General features: G+C 37.2%; 2 protein-coding genes and 1 long non-coding RNA gene across 4 annotated transcripts in view; 1 reads left to right on the top strand and 2 right to left on the bottom strand.

Moving 5' to 3' along the window:
- LOC107613605 (putative receptor-like protein kinase At3g47110) overlaps positions 8,180-17,272 on the bottom strand; it is an 18,039-nt gene continuing 8,946 nt past the window's right edge. Inside the window, exons 3-4 of the mRNA XM_021112008.1 lie at positions 8,760-8,827; positions 8,180-8,644 (exon numbers count right to left, since the gene is read on the bottom strand). Coding sequence (XP_020967667.1) covers positions 8,307-8,644; positions 8,760-8,827 — 406 coding nt within the window. The 3' untranslated portion in view covers positions 8,180-8,306. The remainder of the gene's footprint in view (positions 8,645-8,759; positions 8,828-17,272) is intronic.
- On the top strand, positions 10,927-12,104 carry LOC107613630. 2 transcript variants are annotated; one of them, XR_002348559.1, is made up of 3 exons: positions 10,927-11,165; positions 11,532-11,827; positions 11,976-12,104. It is a non-coding gene; the product is annotated as an uncharacterized LOC107613630 (long non-coding RNA). The 2 variants fall into 2 exon arrangements; XR_002348557.1 differs by having other exon boundaries at positions 11,516-11,827.
- Positions 12,375-14,212, bottom strand: LOC107637412 (1-phosphatidylinositol-3-phosphate 5-kinase FAB1B-like). The gene is made up of 4 exons (XM_021104268.1): positions 14,016-14,212; positions 13,071-13,792; positions 12,788-12,991; positions 12,375-12,500 (listed from the first exon to the last, which is right to left on the bottom strand). Exons 1-2 carry the CDS (start codon positions 14,021-14,023, stop codon positions 13,108-13,110), a joined length of 693 nt encoding a protein of 230 aa, XP_020959927.1. The 5' UTR covers positions 14,024-14,212; the 3' UTR covers positions 12,375-12,500; positions 12,788-12,991; positions 13,071-13,107.

Genomic DNA, 17,272 nt, shown 5'->3' with positions numbered 1-17,272 from the left:
ATTTGTCGAGAAAAAGTCAAAATTATTGAAGAAAAGATTAAAATTTATTAAAAATTAAAATGATTGGAATTATTAAAAAAAAGATTTTAATAATTTTTAATAATTTTTAAAATTTATTAAAAATTCTAAAAAAATCTTTTTTTTAATAATTCCAATCATTTTAATTTTTAATAAATTTTAATCTTTTCTTTAATAATTTTAATTTTTTTACGTCAAATAATTACTATATTTTATTTTATATTTTATTTTTAATAAAAAATAAATTTACTTAAAAAAAATAATGTAATTAAAAATAAAATAAAAAAATAATTGAATAATTAGCTACCGTAAAAATTTGATATTATTGAAAATAAAATTAAAAATAAAGTTTAATTAAATTAAACATTAAATAATTTCGATACATTATAGACAAAAGGTACAATTTATACTTTATTATATATGTATCATTTTTTTTTCGCAAGTTTATGTACTAGTCATTCTACAAATATTTCATGATGAGTAAAAATATTTAAGAGTAAAATTATAAAAAATAAATTTATTTAGAATAAAAGTAATGTGATTAAGTGTAATTTACTTAGATGTGATTAAAAAATAATTGAATAATTATGTACCATAAAAAATTAATATTATTGAAGGATAAAATTAAAATTTATTTCTATGTATCATTTTTATCCCCAACGTTTTCGTCCTATTTAAGTTCCTAACGTTTCAAAATCGTCTCAATTTTATCCTGCCGTCAATTCTGTTAACGGATCTCTAACAGCAGGACAACATTGAGCCAATTTTAAAACATTGGGATTTAAATAGGTCGATTTACAACTTTAGGACTTACCCCAAACGTTGGGGACAAAAACGATACTTTACGCTTTCTTAAATAATTGACTAAGAAATTAGCAATTAATTAGGTTAAAGAGAAATCAAATTATCAAGAGATTGATGTTTGATTATTAATGATTTTCCATAGATGTATATTTGCATGATCAAGGTGGAAGGTGAAAAATATTGATTAAGTCTCGACATCTCTAGAATCTTAACTCTTTTAATCATATCATCTTTTCAGTATTTACTGTTTGCTTTTGCCTATTTTACTGTTTATGTTTTAAAGCTTTCTAAAAACCAAATTTTGATTGTTTGACTAGAATAATTAATTGACTATTGCTTACTTAATCCGTTAATTCTTATGGAAATGATAACCAACTCCCGTGGTATTACTTGAGAAAAACGATTGTGGAGATCTTGCCAAATAGACGAAGCAGGGGTAAGATAGATAACATTTTGTGTGATTGAGGGAGATATTGAGTGAAAGAGCCAAAAAAGTACTAAGTTATTGCATCTTTCCCAAGATGAAGAGAGGGGATAATTTGCAGGAGGAGCGTGTTGGTGGATCCCCAACCAAGTGGGGCCCACAGTTTTAAAAAAAAATAAAGAGAGAAAAGTGGCATAAGCCACGGAAGAGAGAGTGAAGCTTTCTTTTGAAATTGAAAGCAACGAAGCAAGGTTTTTCGGCGTCGAGAGAAGAAGGAAATTTGGGGAAAAAGAGCATGCTAACCTTGATCACATTGACTTGGTAAACTTACTCCATTTCTTATATAATTTTAGTATGTTATTCCTGGTATAGAGATGAACATTAGGATATAACTTGCTTATGGTATTGTCTTCTCTTTTGCCTGATTTGAGATACCCACTTTTGTGGAGGGTTTATGTTGATTCCATCAGTTTTGATGATGTATTTTGTTGGTTGTTGAGATGCCCTAGTGTCATTAGGAAGACTGTTTGTGTACCCATTATTCTGGACTAGGTCCCGTGGGTTTTTTGTCCCTCTTTTGGGAGTTTTCCTACGTTAAAAATTCTGGTGTCTGATTATTTAATTTCTACCATTATAATTGTTGCTTGGAGTATCTTTGGTATTACCTATTTAATTGCATAGGTTGTGGAAAAATTATTTCTAGTGCTTCCGCTGTTAAATAGGTTCTTGTTTTTGAACCTTTATTGAGTTTTTCCCAACAAAGTGGTATCTAGAGCTTTGGTTGTTTATCTATGTGCTGATTAAATGGAGAAAAATATTCATGGACCGAATATGGTCAAATTGAATTCCCAAAATTATTCAATTTGGAAGACCCTCATGGAAGATATGCTGTATAGTAAGGACTTGTATGATCCTGTGGAGGGAGATAAATCCAAAGGTACTAAATACGATGCTGAATGGAAGAAGCTGAATCGGAAGGCAGTTGCTTTGATTAGGCAATGGCTTGATCTTAGTGTGTATCCATATGTTGACACCGAAACGAATGCTGAGAAGATGTGGAAGAAATTGAAGGAGTTATATGAGAGGAAGAATGTGCAAAACAAAGCATTCTTGATCAGGAAGCTTGTCAATATGAAATATGTTGAAGGTAAATCAATGCCGGAGCACTTGAGCATTTTTCAAGAGACGGTAAACCAACTGACAAATAATGAAATCACTTTGAATGATGAGTTGCAAGCCTTGTTGTTGTTGAGCTCTTTGCCTGATAGTTGGAAAGTTCTGGTTGTGACACTGACTAACTCAGCTCCAAAAGGAAAGTTGACATTAGCAATGGTTAAAGAGAGCATGTTGAATGAAGAAGCCAGAAGAAGAGAGCGAGGTTTGACTAATGCCTCCTCCCAGTCAGAAGCACTTGTTTCAGAGTCACGGGAGAGAAGTCAAAGTAGAAAACCTCACAGTTCTGACAGGTCAGAGAGTCAAAGCAAGTCAAGAGGAAAGTATAAGCCAAGAAAAGAGTTCATTTTTCACCATTGTGGCAAGTCGGGGCATATCAAGAGGTATTGTAGGTTCTTGAAAAGAGAACAATCAAGAGGAAGAAACGAAGACAAAGGTAAAGATAGTGATAAAGAAACTGCTGCTATTGTTTATGAAGATGTTCTTATCACATATGATGAAAATTATGTGAATCTTGTCTGTGATGATTCCACTTGGATTATGGACTCTGGTGCCTCATGTCATGTCATTCCGAGGCATGAATTTTTCACTTCCTATACTACTGGAAATCTTGGCAAGATCAAATTGGGAAATAAAGGAGTGTGTGATATCATTGGTATGGGTTATATGTGGCTTGAAACCAACATGGGATGCAAATTGCAGTTGAAAAATGTTAGTCATGCACCAGATATGCAGTTCAATCTTATTTCTGTGAAGGCATTGGATCAAGAGGGGTATTGCACTTCCTTTGGTAGTGGAAAATGCAAGATTACCAAAGGGGCTCTCATTGTTGCTAGAGAAGACAATAGTCTTACTACTCTCTACCGATTACAAGCAAAGTTGTGCAACGAAGATGTGAATGTAGCTAATGATTCCTCTTCTGATTTGTGGCATATACATCTTGGTCACTTGAGCGAGAAAGGACTAAGCGTCTTAGCCAAGAAGCACTCACTTCCAGTGAAAGGTACAACTTTAAATACTTGCACTCATTGTTTTGTTGGAAAGCATGCTAGAGTATCATTTCATAATTCTGGACCTCATAGGAGATCACATGTTCTAGATTTAGTTCACACTGATGTTTGCACTATGGATGCTAAGACACTAGGTGGTGCATCATATTTTGTTACTTTTATTGATGATTATTCTTGAAAGGTGTGGGCTTTTATTTTGAAATCTAAAGACCAGGTGCTCGGAATCTTCAAACACTTTCATGTAAGTGTTTTGAAAGAGAAACAGGAAGAAAATTAAAATGTACTCAAACAGATAATGGTGGTGAATATAGGGGTCCATTTGAAGAGTATTGTAAAGGACATGGGATCAAGGTTGAGAAGACGGTTCCTAAGACTCCTCAACATAATGGAGTTGCAGAGAGAATGAATCGCACTATCAATGACAAAGTCAGGTGTATGCTCTCTCATGCAAAGTTGCCTAAATCCTTTTGGGGTGAAGCGATGAGGACTACAGTAGATCTGATCAACCTTTCTCATTCAGTTCCACTTAATGGTGATGCCCCAGAGAAAGTTTAGAGAGGAAAAGATGTCTCCTATAGTCACTTGAGAGTGTTCGGCTGCAGGGCTTTTGTTCACATTCCAAGAGATGAAAGGTCTAAACTTGATGGAAAGTCAAAGTAGTGTATCTTCGTGGGTTATGGTCACGAAGACTTTGGTTACAGATTATGGGATCCGGTGAGCAAGAAGATAATTAGAAGCCAAGATGTGATTTTTCTTGAAGACCAAACTATTGAAGATCTTGAGAAGATAGATAAGCCAACAGTAACTGTTAGACGCTCTATTGATGATGAATCTGGTCCTTCCACTAGACCTCCTGTTGATGGGGGAGATGTACAAGTTGATAATGATGGTGATGATTTGCATGATGAACCTGCACCTCAACCTGAGGTTCCAGATGTTGAAGTTCTACCTGAACCACCAGTTGAGCCTGAATTGAGAAGATCTACTAGAGAGCGTCATCCTTCTCAGAAATACTCTCCTCATGAGTATGTGATGAACACTGAGACTGGGGAGCCAGAGAGCTACCAGGAAGCTATGTCTGATGAGCATAAGGAAGATTGGTTGAAGGCCATGCAAGAAGAAATGAAATCCTTGCATGAGAATCATACTTTTGAATTGGTGAAGTTGCCGAAGGGTAAGAGAGCATTCAAGAATAAATGGGTGTTCAAGTTGAAAGCAGATGAAAATGTCTCACGGCCAAGGTACAAAGCTCGATTGGTTGTGAAAGGCTTTGAGCAAAAGAAATGTATTGATTTTGAGGAGATTTTCTCTCCAGTTATGAAGATGTCCTCTATTCGAGTTGTGCTTGGATTGGCGGCTAGCTTGAATTTAGAGGTTGAGCAGCTTGATGTGAAGACTGCATTCCTTCACGGTGACATAGATAAAGAAATTTACATAGAGCAACCAGAGAGTTTTGAGGTTAAAGGAAAGGAGCATCTTGTATGCAAGTTGAAGAAGAGCTTATATGGGCTGAAGCAAGCGCCAAGGCAGTGGTACACAAAGTTTGATTCCTTCATGGAAGGTCATGGGTATAGTAAGACTTCTTCTGATCCTTGTGTCTATGTTAAGAAATTTTCTGATGGTGATTTTATAATTCTCTTGCTTTATGTTGATGACATGTTGATTGTTGGTCATGACACTAAGAAGATTGAAAGTCTTAAGAAAGACTTGAATAGATCCTTTGCTATGAAGGATTTGGGTCCTGCAAAGAAAATCCTTGGCATGAGTATCACTCGTGACAGGAAGAATGGGAAACTATGGTTGTCGCAGCAGAAGTACATTGAAATGGTTTTAGAGAGGTTTAGCATGAGTAATTCCAAACCTGTTAGTACTCCACTTGCTAGTCATTTCAAGCTGAGTTCGCAGCAATGTCCTACAAGTGAGAAAGAGAAAGCAGAAATGAAGAAGATTCTATATGCATCTGCAGTTGGCAGTTTGATGTATGCTATGGTTTGCACCAGGCCGGATATTGCTCATGCAGTTGGAGTTGTTAGTCGGTTTCTCTCTAATCCTGGAAAGGAACACTGACAAGCAGTGAAGTGGATTTTCAGATACCTTAATGGTACTTCCAGAGTTTGTTTATGCTTTGGGAGTGGCCAACCTGTGTTGGATGGTTACACAGATGCAGATATGGCTGGGGATCTTGATTCAAGGAAGTCTACTTCTGGTTATATGATGACTTTTGCAGGGGGAGCTGTGTCGTGGCAATCTCGACTTCAGAAATGTGTTGCTTTGTCTACTACAGAGGCAGAATACATTACTGTTATTGAACCTTCTAAGGAACTCTTGTGGATGAAGAAATTTCTACAAGAGTTAGGCATCAATCAAGAGAAGTTTGTGTTATTCTGTGACAGTCAGAGTGCTATCCATCTCAGTAAGAATCCAACGTTTCATTCCAGATCGAAGCACATAGAGGTGAGGTATCATTGGATACGTCAAGCGCTTGAGATGAAGTCATATGCACTAGATAAGATCCATACTGATGATAATAGTTCAGATATGATGACTAAGAGTTTACCTGCAGTGAAGTTTGATTACTGCAAAGAGAAGGCGGGCTTGGTGGAGCAGCCTATCCCCACTTGAGTTGGTGAGGGAGAGATTTGTTGGTGGGTCCCCAACTAAGTGGGGCCCACATCTTATTAAAAAAAAAGAAATAAACAGAGAAAGTGGCATAAGCCACGGAAGAGAGAGTGAAGCTTTCTTTTGAAATTGAAAGCAACGAAGCAAGGGTTTTTCGGCGTCGAGAGAAGAAGGGAATTTGGGGAAAAAGAGCATGCTAACCTTGATCACATTGACTTGGTAAACTTGCTCCATTTCTTATGTAATTTTAGTATGTTATTCCTGGTGTAGAGATGAACATTAGGATATAACTTGCTTGTGGTATTGTCTTCTCTTTTGCCTGATTTGAGATACCCACTTTGTGGAGGGTTTATGTTGATTCCATCAGTTTTGATGATGTATTTTGTTGATTGTTGAGATGCCCTAGTGTCACTAGGAAGACTGTTTGTGTACCCATTTTTCTGATAGTGAAAGATTTTTCTGGACTAGGTCCCGTGGGTTTTTTGTCCCTCTTTTGGGGGTTTTCCCACGTTAAAAATTCTGGTGTCTGATTATTTAATTTCTGCCATTATAATTGTTGCTTGGAGTATCTTTCATATTACCTATTTAATTGCACAGGTTGTGGAAAAATTATTTCTGGTGCTTCTGCTGTTAAATAGGTTCTTGTTTTTGAACCTTTATTGAGTTTTTCCTAACAGAGCGGAAATTAAACTTATCAAAAGCCATACTGAAAAAAATAAGAATTGAAGTAGGACTCTGACTTGGATGTATATAGTAAGGACGGTTTGAATTTTGAGAAGGATTTAAAGTGTTGTCATCCATTGCGAGAGTTTTGTTATTGGGTTTTGGCATATATGGATGAAAAGGAATAACAAAATTTTTAAAAGTTAAGAAGCAGGAATAACGGAAGTTATCAATAGGTCGCTTATGAGTTACAAAGAATAGATTAGAATTGATCCTAACAGTTGTTGATGTAATGCTGAAAATGACCATGTGTTAAATTGTTATACTTGCTGTTAAGTTTTTTTCTATTCTGTTGCTCCACTTTATTGTGTTGAGTTCTTTTACTTCAAAAAAAATTTTCACTATTAATGGGTATTAACAAAGTTTTGAGTGTTTTGATACCATAACAAAAAAATAGAAATAAGATTAAAAAAATGAAAAATATATATTGAAGTTGTTATTTTTATATAATACAAAAATTATTCTATTTATAAAAAGAGTAAAGTATTGTTTTTGTTCCCAACGTTTGGGGTAAATCCTATTTGTGTCCCTAACGTTTAAATTGTCCTATTTGTATCCTTAACGTTTATAAAAGTGATTCAATGTTATCTTACTATCAATTATACTAACAAATCAGATTATATTTTTCAATTATTTTCACTTGGATGTATTCATTCTCAATTAGGTCTCACTTGGATGTGTTCGATTTTAATATTATACCCACTATTTGTGTTTAGATTCAAATATGTCCCTAGAAAAGTGAATTATGTAAATGTTGTAGGAATTAGTTTCAACATTTGATGAGCTATTTTTCGGAGTAGATCATCGATTCTATCTCAGACATTTATATTCTAACTTCAAGAAGAGATTTTTAAAACTCAAACTAAAGCGCTCAAGATTTGTAATTGATGGCAGAATAACATTAAATTACTTTTACAAACGTTAGGGATACAAATAGGACGATTTAAACGTTAGGGACACAAATAGGATTTACCACAAACGTTGGGGACAAAAACGATACTTTACTCTTATAAAAATATTATCAATTAAACTAAAAAATATTTATTTACTAACTATTAAATCTCAACTAAAAAAAAAAGAAAGTATGTGCTGAAATAAAATGTGATAAAAATGAAAAAAATTTTGTTCATATATTTTGAAATTTTTTTTGTCATTTGATTGTGCTTTGCCTAATAATTCATTTAATACCTTCTACGGTTTCTCTTTTAGCATAATGGCTCCTATACCAAGGAAATTTAACAAAAAGCCACCATATTTTAGCAAATCGTGTATGACACTCCAAAAAAAAAAAATCATTTTTTATCTTTACTTAAAACAAATATATATATGAAATAAATCTCTAACCTAGGCCTTCCTTTTTTTTCTTGAAAAAATAACTATAGTATGTACGGATGAAACACGATCCCAATTCGCAATGCACATAATTGAAGTAATTTTGTTAAAATGAGAAGTTACATCTTAATCAAAAGCGGTTACTAGAACTTCTAAAAATGATTCAAAATATGTAAATTGAGCCTAACACTTAGGCATATATTTTAGTTCAAGAGTAATCTTTTAATCTTCTTAAGAGCATTCATAGCGTCTTTCATTCTTGTCCTTTCACCCGGAGACTCAGCTAAGCAATTCAGAGCTAAAGTCATTATAAACAACAAGCAGTCCCGTTTAGTATCCGTTTCTCCTTCTTCCACCAATAATTTTGCATCAACGATATCAAGTAGTGAATCAGGGCATGACATTTTCACCCACTCTTTGATGGTAAACTCTCCCACAAACATTTCGTCAGTGGGTTTTTTCTGTGTGAAGGTCTCCATAAGTAAAATTCCATAGCTATACACATCACCTTGCCTAGACACTCTTCCCTCAAGTCCATATTCTGCAAAATAAGAAGAAAAACAACAAAGTGGAAAACAAAACAAATTTTATTAGATTCATAGCTGATTGCTATCAAGGTTTATCACATAAAGCATAAGATTAAAAAAGAAACTCACCAGGGGCCATATAGCCTATTGTGGCTAGATTCATGGTTTGAGTGATGGAGTCATCCCCACTCAGCAATTTTTCACCGGATAAGGCATTACTAGTCACGTGAAGCTCTTTCAAGTTTGGTAGATGGTGGAAGATGCGCTCCGGCAGTTGTCCGGATAGGTTGTTGTAGTCGAGGTCAATAACCTGCAGAAACGAACTGTTGATGATAGCTGAAGGGATAGCTCCTGAAATTTGGTTGTAAGTAAGATACAGATATTGCAAAGAAGGAGACAAGAAAATGTTGGAAGGTAAGGGACCCCAAAACTTGTTTTTAAAAAGTTCAAGCGATTGCAGGGAACTCATGTTGAACAGGAAGTGTGGGACTGTGCCAGTGAAACTATTGCCTGCCAATAACAGGTGTTTTAGTTTCCGTAGAGATTCAAACCAGGAGGGGATACTTCCGGTGAATTTGTTGAATCTAAGGTTGATGATGCTCAGTCTACGAGTACCATGGAAGCTATTGTTGGGAAGATGCCAGGCCAGAAGGAATGACAGGTTTCCAAGATGCGGAGGGATGGTGGCATCAAGAGACATGTATGAGAGATTCAAGGCAGTTACTCTGCGGTGGGAAGAGCCGCAGGTGACGCCAATCCAGTTGCAAACAGAGGTACTGCTAGACCAGTTGCTTGCGAGCACATTGTTGGGATCCAAGGAGTTAAAATGCTCCCTCATGGCAACCAAGGCCGATTCATCGCTAGCCATGTTCAGCCTTGCAGCTGATACCACCGCCACGTGCCAATGCAGCAATGACAACAGGGTCGGATATAAGAGGGACTTCATTTTCATTGCACCTTATCTTCTGCTTCAATACAACATTTTGCGTTGTATATATATGTGTGTGGAGAGAGAGAGAAGAGATTCCTTTCCATTGTTCGTCGATCTTCCTTTGTACTCCAAGTGGCAGCTGAACCTGAGTTCGCAGCATCAGCCAATTACCAGGAGAATTAAAATCGTGATTAACAACAGTGCTTAACGATCTAAGACTACTTTAATTCGTTGGCCCAACTTACACTTAAAAAGACACCTCGAGTTTTGATTAATTTAGAATAAAATCAAACTTGATTATTCTAAATCCGCTTCCTAGGAAGATCCGTCTCCATATTCCATTAAAATCTCTTCCTCTTCGATCTTGTCACCTTCCAAAGTATCTTTGCTAACAAACTTGTCAACCGTTGCTCACGTGGCTTCCTCGCAGTAATCAATGCGTAAGACACAAAAATCCACATCACATTGGTTTCATCAAATATACAAATACAAATCCCCTTTGTTGATTATATGAACATCTACAAACTCATCATCTTCTTTGTTTTAGACCATCCGAAACCACCATGATATTATCCTTAAAGTACACAGCACCCTCACCCCTCGCCGGCTCTGCTGCATTCTCCTGCAGAAAGCGTGTTCCTGTTCCAAGGTTACCACCCTCTATTCAAAATCTTCAACAAAGCACTGCACTACCCTCTTTCTCTTCCCATAAACCACTTTACATTATTCCATGCACTCAGAACCTCACATTGTCAACTAAACCTAGAAGGAAGGTTGCAGAGTGTCATGCCTATGAGGCAGATAAGTCACAACCACAAGCAGCAGGGACATCAGAGGCAGCTCAGAAGCTCAAGATTGGTTTGTATTTTGCTACATGGTGGGCACTCAACGTCGTCTTCAACATATACAACAAGAAGGTTCTCAATGCTTTTCCTTACCCTTGGCTCACTTCCACTCTGTCCCTCGCCGCAGGCTCTCTTATCATGTTCATCTCCTGGGCCACAAAGCTCGCTCATGTCCCTAAAGTTAACATGGATTTCTGGAGGGCCTTGTTCCCGGTAAGCCAATATTAGTGTATCACCCTTTTTTTGTTTACCATCTATGGCTTTGATACTAATTCCGTGTCTGTGCCTGCAGGTTGCAGTAGCACACACCGTTGGGCATGTTGCAGCTACTGTGAGTATGTCCAAAGTTGCAGTGTCATTTACTCACATCATCAAGAGTGGAGAACCGGCTTTCAGCGTCCTAGTATCGAGGTTCTTGCTCGGCGAATCGTTCCCTATACCGGTTTATGATTTAATGTCTAATGAGTGATCAACTAGGGTCACACTATTAATTTGTAAATGTAGCACAACAACTGAGAGCTTTTATGTTATTTCTTCGAACAGGCAAAACAGTGAGGCCTAATTCAGAAGCTAAGTTAAGTGAATGCTTATTCAGGGATGGAGCTAGAACTATGAGCCTGTCAGTGATAGTGAGAACAGTTGATGTTACTAATCATGTTTTGATCTTTGTCATTGTAGACGAAATTTTCGTTTCTTTCGTAATCTAAGGTTGAGAAGAATTTACCTGATTCAATGAGGACTAAGAACGAACTCTGGAATGTGAGTACACTAATGAGGATTTCTATAGCCCAAAGTTAGTTACACTTACCAAAAAAGAAGAGGATTTGTTGGATTAGATCTCACTAACTATTTGTGAGTAGGTCTAATAAGTTAATTATTGCAGTTGTGCCTGTATAAAAAATTTGCTTGCTGTGTGTATATTCAATCATATAGAACAATTATTTCTTTAAAGTACTATAAAAATATGTCTCTATCTCTAGTTCTCTATAGTATTCCCTCAATGACTATCAAAGAATACAAAACATCCTAAAATTAAATATCCTTTCGTTTTTGTAAGTTTGAGTAATTTCTAGTTCCATTTTTTTTTTGTGGAACTAATGAATTTGCAGTCTCACCCAATGACAGCATTTGAGGATAGTTCAACATTGTGCAAATGTCTTAATTACAAAAAACTAAGCTTTCAAGTTTGGAAAGATCTTGTAAAGAACCCAAGAATACCTCCAAGGATTGCAATGCAAGCTCTTATTTCCCAAAAAGCAAAAATCCCATCAAGTCTTTTTGCAATTAATGGAAGGCGCATAATGCAAGAATAATACCTGATTATGAGGCTCGGCTCCAGTCATAACAGTTGGCATCACAACAGTTGGCACAATTTCATCCCACCACGAACGACCAAATGTCTGTGTTTTGTTCCAAAACAGGTAATTTGAGAACTCTTATATATCAGAAACTTAAGAAAACTCAAGTTCTTATTATTAAAGAGTTCTGATTATTGACAATGCAGCCACTGAAATACAATGAAATGGATATTACAAAATCTATTGATGCCATGATCTAATTTCTCTGCAGGTCCATAACCATTTACAGTAGGATCATTCATGATTCCCAAAGAGTTGTTCACTTCAGGAGTTTCCTCCTCCAGGGGTTGTGTGGAGTCATTTGTGTATTTGCTAGGAAGAATTTTCTCATTGTATGAACCTGGAATTGCATTTCCAGAAGCAACAATGGAAGAATAAAAGGCAGTTGCATGGCTGATACATGATGCAGATTGCAAAGATTCACAAGGATCATCATTAGACAAATAGGATTCAGTACTGCTGACACTCTTAGTTCTCCATGGTCCAGTGTCGGATTCAAGCCCCTGAGACTTTTCACTGCTAGCAGCAACGAAATCAGGAAATGTTGAGATTGACCTCTGAATGGTTGATGTTGTATTAGGAAGAGGCAGACTGTTAAGCGGAATTTATGGGAAGAGATTCCTTCATCAGCAAGAAAAGATGTCTCCAAAGCCAGATGGTAAGCTGCAAAAACTGCATACTGAACCACATGCTTTACCTCCTTCAATTCTTCCTCATCAGCACCTTTAAGTAAAATCTGTTCAATGATGTCAAAATTAGAAAAATATTAATGATGTGTAGTTGGTAGTAATGACAATTAAGTTATATTTTTCCTTAAAAAAGACACATGCCTTGTGGTTGCTAGTGCACACACATTTTACATGATTTGTAATTTACAAGTTAAAGTCTCCAGAACATTTTTTTTATAATAATAAAATAATAACAATAAAATTTCTATAAAATAAGATTAGATTAGAACTGTGCAACCCAATGGCTTTGGGCAGCGGTCAAAAAACATAAATGTTTTCATTGGTTTTTTACTACCTTGAGCAGCAGCACTGCTCAGATTTTCAACATGAAAAGCTTCACAGTAACCCAACTTTGGTGATGAAAGATGATCAATTGAAGGCACATTTTGAGTGCCTGTACTCAAGAGCCCCTCCAAGGATCAACAAGCAAGGTTTATCAACTTTTGATGTCATGCGACGATGAGCCACATTCTTCTTACAAACAACTCCTTTAACAACCCTATTGTAGAAAAGAAAACCTGATAAGTATGACAACATAGAAATCACGTGCAGAAAATCAGATAAATTATAGCATTTACCTTTCAATGCGGCTGCCACAAGCAATGCACTTGACTTTCACATCCCTCCACTTTTGCTAGTATCTGGCTTCAATAAAGTAGCAGCTTCCCACGAGAGAGATGTGATTATTTCCATCCAAACATTTTCACCATTGTCTTCAATAGGTAGGTTTTCGACCTGTAACAGCTGAGCCACTAATGCCCTAAAATGCCCATCTACTGCATTCTTCATGACCTTCTTCTGCTCCTCACTTGTCCTATCCTTGTGGCGATGCTCTCCACTTCCAAAACTGTTTGAATTGCGCAGATATCCCCACTCACCAATGGCATTCCCATTCCCGCCATTATCTTCATCATCTTCATCAACAAAAAAAGTTTCTCGCTCGTCTTCTGCATCTTCTGGTACAGGAGGGAGCCAGAGAAGTCCATTATTTTCAAAATCAACAGGTTCAGCATCAACATCTTCTGAAACATATAGTGAGGAAGGTGCTTCATTTTCATATATATAAGGTTCATCCTCACTCTTCCCAACTGCTGTGTTTCTTTCTAAACCCTGTGTGTCGAATCCGTTCTCTGAAGTGAGATTTGCATTACCGTTATCTGCATCAGGATGCACTTTCTGCGAGCCATCAGTGTTGCTTATTCCTTCGAACTCAGCCTGTCCATAGTAGATATTCACCTGAGGATAATGTCTCATCTCGGAGTCTAACTGATATACACCATACTCATCCTCATCATCACTCCTGAAAAAACCGCATACAAGCCACAATATAATCTATTACAAAAAGCAGCAGTCCTAATTAGCTATAAACACATAGTTATTACACACTATTTTTTAATTTGTCATAGACACATGAAGAATATGATTGGCTAAATACTATTTATATAAAATATAACACTACATGGAACACGCCTAACTAAACAAATATATCAATGCTTTTGATGAACACAAGAAACAGAAAATACCTGTTCATAGGGAATTCGAATTGCTTTTGTAATGGATCCCCTATGTCTCCTGCAAGATCATTCCTCCCCCTAATGGAGGTGATAAACCTTCCCTATCAGTGTTGTTTCCACTCATAGGAGACTGATGCAAGTTCAGACACGGACCCTGTTGCATTTGTTGATAAGGCCCGGCTGAATAAGGCATGGAGAAAAGAGTAATGTTAGTACTGTCAGGAGTGACACGTTTTACTTGAATTAAGTTTGAAAACTTATTCTCAAAGTTCTTAACTTTTGAAATTAAATTTGATAGGTAACACCGAATCAACTAGAGAAAATTCTTATTTTAAAGATTAAAGTATGTTTTTGTCCCAACATTTTTTTTTTGTGACTTAAAAGAAAAATAAACAAAAACTAAGAAAGAAAAAAAACAAGAAACTGCTTAAGAAAGGCAGTCCTCTTTAGGGAAGAGAGATACTTGCATGCGATAAGTAGGAATCGCAGTCACTACCGAGTTGAGCAAACAGAGTCTGCCTGCCTTATTAAGCAATCTTCCTTTCCAACTGGCTAGCCTTCCCCGAATTTTGTCCAAAACATCGTTGAAAGTTGCGCGTGTCACCCGAGAGTGATTAAGGTTCACCCCTAAATACTTGCCCAAGTTCTGAACGAATCTGATGGAGGAGACTCCAGTGAAAATCTCTTTTCTTGTCACTGAAACATTCTTGGAGCATAGCGCTTTAGATTTTTCCACATTAACCTTCATCCCAGAGGCTCTGCAGAAATTTTCCAAAGCTACCATTACAGTTTGAACTTGCTGTTTTTCAACTTTACAGAAAAGAAGCAAATCATCGGCAAACATCAAATGAGAAATTCTTGGACCCCCTCTAGAAACCGCAAAACCTTCGTTATAACTTTGTAAACCACATTACAGAGACTAATTGGTCGGAAATCCTTCATGGAAACTGGGTTTTCTACCTTCGGAATAAGAACCACAAGAGTTTCCATCATCCTTGGATCCATATCCAAACCAGAGAACGCATGACGAACCATAGTCCAAACATCAAAACCAACAATCTTCCAGTATTCTTTAAAGAAGAAAGCCTGAAACCCATCAGGGCCCGGCGCCTTAAAAGAATGCATACTGAAAACAGCCGACTTAACTTCTTCCAGAGTAACTGGCGCTGTGAGGCTACAACAGGCTTCATCATTCAGGGAAGGCAGTGACACATCACCAAGACAACCTAAGTCTACATCCTCCGACTGGCAGAATAGGCGTTTATAGAAGGATTCAGCTTCCCTTCTAAGGATATCCGGGTCCGTTTCCCACACCCCATCTTGAAGAAAGAGACCATGAATCTTATTATGCTTTCTCCGCACAAGAGTCTGGACATGAAAGAACTTGGTATTTCTATCCCCAAATTTTATAAAATCACCAAGAACAATCCATGGCCCGCAGAAAGACGAAGACTGAGTAACAAGATAATCCCATAGCGAAACTCTGGTATTAAATTGAGGACTACCATAGATACCACTGCACCTCCAAATCACATTATTTACCTGAACCTCAACTGTAACACACTGATCGAAAGCATCAACCCATTTGCAGTGAACACCCTGTATTGCAGAAAGGAACCAAATACCCCCCTTGTGTCCTGACGCCTTCACTATACCAATAGGGTGATAACCAAGTCTTTCCCAGAACATTTTCAAGTGTTGAAAAGGACAGTGAGTTTCAACCACAATAAAAATTACAGGTTTAAATTTCCTAACCAGCTCTTTACAATTCACCCGGGCTAACTTATTAGAAGCACCCCTAATATTCCAAACTATTATATTTAAACTATCCATAATATAAAATATAAAAATATAAAACAAGGAAATCAAAGTGCTTCACCAACCTCAAACCGAGGCTTGCCCAGCGGAAGTGACTCCCGTGACCTTCAAGTTTGCCGGATCTCCATGGAATATCTCCTTAATCCCGCCTACCGACGCAGTAACAGCCGGCAATGCGCCTTCCTTCTCCAATGGAACCGCCACGGTAACACCCTCCTTCACGGTTGCAGGAAGACATGACGATGCTTCCACCACCGTGCCTCCATTCTTCTCAACTGGCGAGCTCTGTAGGGACCCCGGCCTTGGTCGTTTCCGGAGAGAGGACCCGCAAGGCACTGGGGTGTGTCGGGTTGAGGAGATCGACGTCTCACCAACACGGGAAGCGCTGTGTCCGACCTTGACTCGTGACCCGACCCTAGCACGATAGGAGCTTGATCCATTCGTGTGAGAGAAGTGAATGGTGGGCCTGATTACTCTACCCGAATCGATTCTGGATTGAATGCCTCTTTGGACCTTGTTAGATTGCTTCTGACCCAGCTTGGTTTTACCTTTCCTCACGCTCCCAGCCTGGTTCATCATACATGCAAGCCTCCTCAACATTATTTCCTTCCAAATTATTAGCCTCCAAATCTTCTTGCAAATTCGATGCAGGATTCTCGCCAGTAACGCCACCTACCACATTAGGTTCTACTTCATTTGAATTGTGAATTTTGGTTTCAGGATGTGGCACTGCCTTTGTACCGTCCCGAGATCCTGCAAGTGCAAACGCCTTCGATTTCTCTGGACCAATGACTTTATCTCTAAAGGAGATCTTTGTAGGATTTGAAAAACCCCCTCGTGAAAAACCCTCCTTGACACCGGATGCACCCCCACCCACACTCTCCCCCTTATCTCTTCCGACGGCATGGCCGCCATGCTCACTATGTTTCACCCTCAAACACTCGTTCCCGCTCTCTCCTTCTCTCATTCTCTCTGAGTACGGAGTACGTACTCTTTCTCTGCTAGGGTTTCTCTTTTGTCCCAACATTTGGTAAGTGTTAAAATTGTCCCTAATATTTAAATCGTCCTTTTTAAGTTTTTAACGTTTTAAAATTAGCTCATTTTTGTCGTTAACAGAATTGACGGCAAGACAAAATTGAGACAATTTTAAAACATTACGGGCTTAAATAGGAATAAAACGTTGAGGATAAAAGCGATACACAGAAATAAATTTTAATTTTATCCTTTAATAATATTAATTTTTTACAGTACATAGTTATTCAATTATTCTTTTATTTTATTTTTAATCACATTTTTTTAAGTAAATTTATTTTTTGTTAAGAAAAAAATTAAAAAATAAATTAAATAATTATTTGTCGTGAAAAATTAAAATTATTGAAAAAAATATTAAAATTTATTAAAAAGTTAAAAATAAAATTTAATTTAATTAAACATTAAAGAAGTTCTAT

The sequence above is a fragment of the Arachis ipaensis genome, chromosome B01 (genome assembly GCF_000816755.2).
Source record: "Arachis ipaensis cultivar K30076 chromosome B01, Araip1.1, whole genome shotgun sequence".
NCBI lineage: Eukaryota > Viridiplantae > Streptophyta > Magnoliopsida > Fabales > Fabaceae > Arachis > Arachis ipaensis.
The sequence above is the reverse complement of the archived record's forward strand: the minus strand, read 5'-3'. Positions and strand labels throughout refer to the sequence as shown.